Raw genomic sequence first — 9,287 nt, 5'->3', positions numbered from 1 at the left:
AACAACTGTGCTTTCACCACTCAACATTTACACGCTTATCGATTCCATGTTGCCCGATTCATTTAATGGCTGTTGCTATGAATATGCTAATACAAAGTTTGTTATGATAAAAATGTTTATTCCATTTTCAGTTTCTATTGTTTAGTGATGTGCAAGGATTAAATAAAATAAAATCTAAGAAATTCAACATCTCAGTTCAACAAGTCCATAAAAACAGTACAATAAAACTCCCATACAAACAGAATAATATGTAAACATAAGCTCTTGATAAATTAAGCACTAAGATAGTGCTTTACAGTCCATTTGGTTTAGTGTTTTGAGATTCAACAGCATGAATTCTCATGTAGACATTTTAAAAATGTTATGTTTGAGTACAAGACCCTAAAAAACCTGTTTCATAGCTTTCTGGAAATCCAACGACACAACCAGACTGCCTTGACTTCAAAGTTCATGTCATCATAAACTTATGGAAGCTCCTGTACTTTAAGAAACATTTTTAGCGTTTTCGTAGGAGAATATCCCAACTTTCTCTCCAACGTAGTGCAGCAAGCTCGTCTGACATTAACGCTGGCCTGCCGTAGGTGAGAGGACTCAAGTTGTGGTAAGACACATATACCGAACAAAGGACTGCCAAAATAACACCACCAAATGCTTTCTGTTGAGCTGGGGATCTGAGAAACAGCATGACATACAGAAATGAGTATAGATACGTGATTAACACAGGTGTGATACAATCGCAGGTTTTATTCATATAGATACAGTAGATATGCAAATTTCAACAGTGAACGTAAGATCTTCAGTAACTGATGATCTTTGGACAGGAATTACATCTCTTACCTCAGTACATGGATGTACAGGTGCTCTATGACAATCGGTATCTGCAAGATCTTGAAGGTGAGCGCTGGAAGATAGTGATACAGAAACAGAGTCTTCTCCATAAGGAAGAATGGCAGGTAATTAACTGCCCAGCCTCCAAAGCAAACAACACCAGCCAAAACCAGCTGTTCCCAAGCGTCTAAAAGAGAAGAAAAAGAAACAAACCATGGACTCTCTCTTTTCCAGCACTTTAGACACTGTTGTTCCTTTGCTTTTAAAGAAGATTAAGGAAAATAGTCTGACGCCGTGGTATAATGAGCACACTCGCTTCCTCAAGAGAGCAGCCAGAAAAATGGAGAGCAGCTGGAAGAAAACAATACCTCTAGTTTATTTTGTTAATTTCGTGGAAGTGTTACTGTATACAGAAAGGCCTTCGAAACTGCTAGATCTGCTTACATTTAGACTCTCTTTATTTGACACAGTGGCTAAATTAACGAGAAACAAAGCTTCAACTTCGGACGTTTCCAAACCGCACCCAAGCTACCCCGCTCTCACGCCACACCATGTTCTCACGCAGTGATAAATACACCGCGGAGCAGAGAGGACACTGACAACGCGCTGACAGACAGGACAGATCAGGCTACTTTTGATATTAAACAAAATCTCACCTTTCAAATTTTTTTTTTTTTTTTAAAGAAATGTAAACAATAAATACAGTTTTGTGGCTCTTTAATGTGTCTGACAGATCGCTGTAGAGCCTCAGTTAAAGCTGCTTGTGAACCGATCATCTCTTCCATTAAGTTAATTTATAGCATCAAATAAACATGAATGAACATCAGAAGGAATGGTGTTTTAACCGAGGAGAGGCGTCAGTACACTCCGCTCTTCAAGTTCAAATCCTCCCATGTTAATCTACTAATTCTCCTGACTGCTTTGTCGGACAAAATGGCGGATGGCGAAGTATGATTGGGCAGATTGCCTGTCAATCAAGCTCCCTGCGAAGGGTCAATTGTCTAAACTTGTTAAATCATTCAAATCAATAATGATTGTATGTTAGATCTGTATGTTAGATCCTTTACCGAATAAGCTACTGAAAGAGACACTTCAAGAAGTCATTGATCCTCTTCTTAATATTATTACTTCATCATCATCATTGTCATTAGGATACATACCAAAAACCTTTAAGCCAACCTCTCATAAAAAAAACAAAAACACATCTTGATCCTAGAAATTAGTTAATTACAGGCCAATCTCAAATCACTCTTTTCTGTAAAAGAATACTAGGCAATACTAGAATGTGAGGCAGTATCCTCACAACTATGTTCATTCTTAGAAAGAAATGGTATCTGTGAGGATTTCCAGTCAGGATTTAAACTGTATCATAGTACTGAGACAGCTATTTGCTCTTATCATCTAATCATGGTTGTATTTCTATATTAGTGTTACTGGATCTTAGTCACACATTTTATACTATCAACCACAACATTCTTTTGAATAGATTCGAAAATTACATTGGCATTAGTGAAATTGCTTTGGCATGGTTCAAATCATACTTATCTGACCGTTATCAATTTGTAGCAGTAAACAAAGGTATCATATCGATCACAAGTTCAGTATGGAGTACCACAAGGCTCAGTACTAGGGCCGTCATGTGACAGTACTTCCAGGCACATACCTTGAGGAATGTCTTCAACTTTCCTCCGTCGCCTTAGCAAGTAGGTTAAAAACAGAAGACAATACACCACCAGCACAAGGTTTGCAATGGTCCAAGTCACAAAATTCCCTATCAATTGAATTTGTGCCTGCATTAAAAATAGAAAAGATTAGACAGATTAATTCTGTTATCATTCTGTAAAACACAGACATAAAATAAAAACCAACAGAATGATGTTGACGTACATTACTTGATGGATGAAGCCAGTATGCAATGTTAGTGTCCATTGAGATCCATTCAAGAGGTGATGAACTATATTTGTGCTCGGAGTCTTCATTCTTTACTGTCAGCATCTTCCACTGTTACTCAAACATACATTAAGTGTATTCATTCTACAACACCGGCTCTAAATGGCTTTTCTGACGATTGACATACTTAAGATCAATATGAAATATATTTAATATTCACCTGCAGCTCAATAAATTTGGCCATAAAAGTGAGGTTTCTGTTGACGTCGCTGTGAGTAGGTGACTTCAGCTCCAACTCCCTTTCCTTCTGTTCCTGACCTGTACAGATATGTATTAAATTGAAAAAGAAGACATAAGCAATATGAAAACATTTACAGATGTTAATTCTCATACTTCTGCCATAACGGTGCTCCTCCACGTTCCACATGCCACTCTGATGGTAACCTTTATGAATCTTATCCCCAACCACCTCCAGCTGTTTGAAACCCCACTCTGGCAGAGACGCTCCACTGAGCTGCAAAACATTATAAAACATGTATAAATAACTCTCTTAAAGGAATACTCCACACAAAAATGTAAATTCTGTCACCTTCATGTCATTCCAAAAATGACAACCTTTCTTGTATAGCACATAAAAATATATATATATTATGGTTTTGTTCTTTTCTCCATGAGCTGCTGTTTGGTTTCCAACATTCGGTTACACTTCAGTTTAGGGGCCAATTCTTACTATTAAGTTATTAGTGTGCATTTTACTGCATTTTATCGGCTGTTTATTATTACTTATAAAGCACAAATTAATGCCGTTTTTTAGTATGAACATATTCTACATCCCTTAATCCTACCCAGTCCCTAAACTTAACTACCGTACTAATTATTAGTAAGCAGTAATTAGGATTTTATTCAGGCAAAAGTCAAAGTTAATAGTTTGTTAATAGTGAGAATTGGACCCTAAACTTAAAAGAGAACTCCGGTCAATTTTAACATTGAGCTCAATTTTTAGTAAATTTGGAGTGCTGTCAATACAGAGAACAACGACAAAAATCGGTGTTGCCTACACCGTGTTATCCTCTTTTTAAAATTTGCACCCTATTGACTTGAATGGGGTCTAATTTTAAACCTGCTTTTATTTCTCTTATCATCCTTGATGTGTCATACAAGTCGAGTTCACGGGCATATGTTTAGTTACCTATGATCACGCGCGTGAACTCGACAATCGACTACTTTGGACTTCGACCGAAAACAGGAACTAAATACAGGTATGTGCGCTGGCTGATATAACATCATTTTTATTAATATCTTTCACATCTACTACTGCAGTCAGATTTACTCGTGTTCACTCTGAAGGAATCACTCAACATGGCTGGGCACTTGTATGACACATCAAGGATGATAAGAGAAATAAAAGCAGGTTTAAAATTAGACCCCATGCAAGTCAATAGGGTGCAAATTTTAAAAAGAGGATAACACGGTGTAGGCAACACCGATTTTTGTCGTTGTTCTCTGTATTGACAGCACTCCAAATTTACAAAAAATTGAGCTCAATGTTAAAATTGACCGGAGTTCTCCTTTAAGTGTGACCCAACATTCTTCAAAACATCTTTTATGTTCCATGGAAGAAATAAAGTAAATGTGATTAAACAGAAGTTTAATATAATCCTTTTAAGGGCAGTAACAATAACTAATAATTATATACCGATATGATAACACTTTACAATAAGGTTCCATTAGTTAACTATATTAGTTGACATGAACTAACAATGAAAAATACTTCTAAAGCATTTATTAATCTTAGTTGATGTTGATTTCAACATTTAAATCATTATTAAAATCAAAAGTGTTATTTTAATATTATTTAATGGGCCTGAGCTAACATGAACCATCAATAAACTGTTGTATTTTTATAAACTAATGTTATCAATGATTCATAAATAATACCATATCAAATGTATTGCTCATTGTTAATTTATAATATAAAGTAAATGCATGCGATTTTGTCCTTGTATTTCTGCATAAATTAGTCTCAAATTTGATGAAGTATACATTTTTCCTAAAACTGTATACTGTATTGTTATGCTTAAATTCTTTTGTACACATTGAACAAACCTTCAGAACAGCAGAAGTGTTCACATGGACGAGTCGCACCTCTGATAAAATCGTCTTCCAGATCTCTCTATCGGACTCCCTGTTCACTACGTCCTACAGTGCAATGAACACAATGCATAACAAAACCCATTTTGAGTAAATGTGAATATTTATTATAGACATCTGGGACTGAGATCTTACCACTTTCCATAGATTTTGAGCCGGCATAGACACATTAAAGTCAATGTATCCAGACACTTCCTGTGAGTGAGGACTCATGGGGGCTGCAACATCATGTCTTAAAAAAACAAAGCACAGTCAGGTTATTGATTAATACCAATATTACAAACCTTATTTTGTTTTATTATCTTTGTTCATTTGTTTATTATTAATATATATTTTTTAAAGTAAGTTTTTAACAATAATAATTTAATATTAAATGGTGGAACTGTATTACGTGTTTAGGTAGCGAGATGTCATTCCATGTAGCAGCTGAATAATATCGCCATGTCTGACAGGTCTGGGTGGGCTGCTAACCACAAGACTCTGCCTGCGGTTTCAAATTACAATACAATTCATAAAAATATTTATCTGCAGACCATGTATGGTTCATATGAACCATTTAACCAACAAATACATACCGCCCAGGGTCTTTAATAATCCACCAGTTGTTGACGTCTTTGAAAGGATAGCAGGTCACCTGCTGCTGGTGGGAGCTACCGCGGCCATTTTCATACCTTAGATAAGCATAGATCAACTGTAAAGATCTCTATGAAGATGTGGCTGTTTAGGATTACATCACCTTGTGACTGCTGATGGCTCACCTGATTGGATAGTTAACCTTGTGGGAGTGAAGCCAACATGGAACAGGTTTACTGGACACGGTGCGGAGAGTGACCTGTGAGCCGAACGCGACATCCAAGGGCTGTCCCTGAGTGATCCGGGCTAGACCGCCCTTTATGGGAGAAATAAAGGAGATGGCCATGCAAACACATAAACGCTCCTGTGATGAGATTCACTATTCAGGTAGTTGACTTTTACACTGTGTATTTGAACAAATCTGTTTGAATACATTATGTGCACTACTGTTCAAAAATATTGGGGTCAGTAAGATATTTTTTCCCTTTTTTTTGTGAAGAAATTCAAGTCAGGTCAAATTCAAGTTTTTGTCCATGAAATCAGAATTGACCATTTTTACGGAATATTGCAGTATTTATTAACATAATTTTTTTGTCATGTACCCTCGTAATCTTTAATCAAAATATCATTCCCTCATTCTTGCAGTGACATCTCTTCTCTGATGACCAGTTTACTTGCATGAGAGCGGGACAACCTGTCACTCATGTGAGATCACAGCAATAGCAAACCACACCGATCCAGTCGATTCCCACTGAAAAGTCCCACCCTACAGATTTTTTCTTGTTCGAGAACCTGTTTCACTTGGATATAGTATGTCACAATAGTGAAGAAAAGACTATTGCAACTTCCATTTCATAACAATTTTGTTCAGCAACAGTGCATTAAATTGATCAATGTGACACTGAAACATCTTACCGACCCCAAACTTTCGAACGGTAGTGCACTTAATACAGGAATTTTATCTGTACCTCTAGACTTGCTTGAAAAGCACTGCTCATCATCTGGTCATGTGGTCCACTGCGATACAGCAGTGTAAGATGGACGTAGAAAAATCCAAGGTACAGGATGACGGGTAACACCACAAGGCCCAGGAAGCGAACCAAAACCTGGACCACTACTTTGCCCTTTTGACATAGATCCCAAAATCATAACGTTGTACCCATAGAGATTTAAAACCCATGGATATTAGGTAACTATTACTCACGTGGCTTAAGGTTCGATCTCCAATAAGTTTCCAGGTGTGTACAGCTGCCAGGCCTAGCAGTAACAAGTATGTGAATATACCCATGTACTTAACCCTGAAAAATAAAACAAAGAAAATACTTGAATTTCATTCGCAGAGCCAGTTTTTTTGACACTTTCTGAAAAAAATGCGAGTGGTGCTTCACAAAAGTAATCTTAGTGTACATACCCAATTCCATATGCACAACTGACCCCACAGATCACAAGCCAAATCCACCTAAAAGATGAACTGGAAGAAGAGAGAGCACATGACACTTATGACCTCGAGTATGCCATCATCATAACAGCCACTGGAGGTTGACTAATCATATTAGCCTACAATACTTACTTGCGTGCTTTGTGGAAGCGGAGGTAAGACAGTACAGCTAACAGTAGGAAAAAGATTAAGACAGACTCCAGCAGCATGAAGCGTGATTGCACAATCATGGAATTTTCTGTTAAAATGAAACAAAAGTATTTAACCTCACATTCAAGAATAACCATCCTCAGGCAAATGACTTGAAAATGATATGGTAAGTAGTTACCCATGAGGAGCAGCGCACTGGCCCCCAATGCTGAGAAGTGGGAATATCCCAGCTCCACCACCAGAAGATAAGCAAGTGGTATACAAAAGGATCCAGCAAGGGCCGGTATTATCCGAAGGCTCCAAACAGGAACATTACTGGTATATTCTACAATGGACCCCAATAATAATCAATACAAGTAATGCAATTACTAAAGCCTGTGTTAATGTATGACAGTGTTACATGTAAAAAATAAAGGGAAACTTAAAATGTTGTCTTGACAAAGCCTTGCCTGAACGCTCATGACAGTTTAAAGGTTATACAGTATAAGTGTTAGTGGGTTGTGTAGTTTGAATACTTAGTTTGAGATTTAAAAATGTATGTAATCTAGAAGATGATGCAGGGTGTTCACTAACTAAGGTGCTCTGGCTGGTTGCTAGGACATTGCAAGGCAGTAGATTCTAGAAACATGAGTTTGATCTTTTAGGGAAATACATAATTAGTCAGAACAGCAAGAATGACTGTGAGCCAAAAAAGTTTCCATGCTACAGTGGTTCTCAACCAGGGCCCACTGGGGGGCCACAGGATGACTTAAAATTATTTCATTATATTTCAAAAAAACTAACTTAATTAAAAATAGTCAAACTTTTTTGAAAATCTAAAACAGCAGAACGTTTTCTGTGACAGGTAGGTTTAGGGGATAGAATATACAGTTTGTACATTATAAAAACCATTACATCCATCAAGTCCCCATAAAACAAGTAAACCCTGAAAAAAACGGGAGGATCTGTACATGAACAACTGGTTGGCTTTGTCAACCCAACATGAAGCTGTATAATACGTATAATCACCTGCTCCAATTCTGTTCCAAACAAAGTTGCCATCAAATCCTCCTAAATATGCTACACAGATAAATTATGCACATTAGTTAATAAACATTAAGTGGTTTTCTTGATGAATGTGATTTATAAAGTATCAACAATCTTCTCACCTCCAAAAGCTAGTATCATGTGGCCAAAAGGTGGACCACTCTCATCAATAAAAAACACTTGCTTCATGTACAGAGACAGGAACTGTCCATAATAAACTTCATCAAACCTTTAGCAGTACACAAACATGACATACATAGGTGAATTTATTTCAATAAATAAACATGTTTAAAAAAATAATGATTAAACGCAGACTTACACTACAGCTTTAGGAAAGTGAATGCCATATAGTCTGGTCACGAGCGCAAGTGCTGTCACTGCCACCAGCAGCAAATTGATCTCCACTGTCACACTGATGGGCAGTTTCACACAATGCATCCTCCCTGAACAATACACACATTCATCAAGGTAAAGCATATATATATTACTATATACGTATTCATTTATGCTGCATCTACAATAGCAGAATCCAGCTTGGGAAAATAATTTAGCATATGTAAATGCATTTATTTAATTTTTTTTTACCTTGATTCAGTTAGATTTAGTTCTCACGAGTTACGAAATCATAGGTCAACACTGCTGATTTCGAGTCTACATGTGCTACATGTTTCTTTTCGCAAAAACGTAATGAATACAGATATTCGCTACAACTTCAATTGATTAAAAAATACAGCCATGTCTCTGGCACAAGCGACAGCTTAGCCTTTACTTTAAAAACATTAAAATTTGTAAATAACCCAACCATATGTAGTCTGTGCGCTAGTGTTTCCGGGCAGTACCACCCACATTTCAAAATAAAAGTTCAAACATTCCTGCACTAGATGATCAGTTCAAACATTCCTGCACTAGAAGTCGCTTTCCTAAACCGTATTGGGATGTTTTCTGAAAAGAAACTGATTTTATATATCCACTAAAAATCATATTATCTGTTTTGTTTAAACATAATTGGACAAATGAGAATAAAATTATTGCATCATTTGTTTGATGATGTTACTTGACTTGTGTGTAAAATTAAAGTTCAACTTCATGCTTTTAAAAGTTACTTTTTGGGACCATTGTATAAGATGTGTCGTGTAGTTTTTAAGTGAGTTACTTTGCATTTAGTTTTAAATGTATAAATATATATTTAAAAAAAAAATCAAACAAATACTGTAATTATGTGAAACAACTG

The 9,287-nt window shown here is 36.5% G+C and overlaps 1 protein-coding gene across 2 annotated transcripts; it reads right to left on the bottom strand.

Annotated features, from left to right (window-relative positions):
• Positions 1-103: 103 nt before the first annotated feature.
• On the bottom strand, positions 104-8,936 carry pomt1 (protein-O-mannosyltransferase 1). 2 transcript variants are annotated; one of them, XM_079608001.1, is made up of 20 exons: positions 8,642-8,936; positions 8,376-8,499; positions 8,179-8,285; positions 8,039-8,089; positions 7,209-7,355; positions 7,013-7,118; positions 6,854-6,913; positions 6,647-6,740; positions 6,411-6,566; positions 5,628-5,758; positions 5,445-5,540; positions 5,261-5,353; positions 5,005-5,101; positions 4,825-4,917; positions 3,112-3,232; positions 2,939-3,036; positions 2,716-2,829; positions 2,492-2,618; positions 838-1,015; positions 104-671 (listed from the first exon to the last, which is right to left on the bottom strand). In XM_079608001.1, exons 2-20 carry the CDS (start codon positions 8,492-8,494, stop codon positions 497-499), a joined length of 2,163 nt encoding a protein of 720 aa, XP_079464127.1. In that variant the 5' UTR covers positions 8,495-8,499; positions 8,642-8,936; the 3' UTR covers positions 104-496. The 2 variants fall into 2 exon arrangements, with proteins under 2 accessions (XP_079464127.1, XP_079464128.1); XM_079608002.1 differs by having other exon boundaries at positions 179-671; positions 8,376-8,505; positions 8,643-8,747.
• Between the last annotated feature and the right edge of the window lie 351 nt (positions 8,937-9,287).

The sequence above is a fragment of the Phoxinus phoxinus genome (genome assembly GCF_949152265.1).
Source record: "Phoxinus phoxinus genome assembly, chromosome: 3".
Classification (NCBI taxonomy): domain Eukaryota; kingdom Metazoa; phylum Chordata; class Actinopteri; order Cypriniformes; family Leuciscidae; genus Phoxinus; species Phoxinus phoxinus.
The sequence above is the reverse complement of the archived record's forward strand: the minus strand, read 5'-3'. Positions and strand labels throughout refer to the sequence as shown.

Coding starts and splice junctions, on each gene's coding strand:
- pomt1 (XM_079608001.1), bottom strand. CDS start 8,494: ATGCATTGTGTGAAACTGCCCATCAGTGTGACAGTGGAGATCAATTTG. Junction 3,233..4,824: donor ACACTTCTGCTGTTCTGAAG/GTTTGTTCAATG, acceptor AATGTTTTGCAG/CTCAGTGGAGCGTCTCTGCC. Junction 2,619..2,715: donor GGCTTCATCCATCAAGTAAT/GTACGTCAACAT, acceptor TTTTTAATGCAG/GCACAAATTCAATTGATAGG.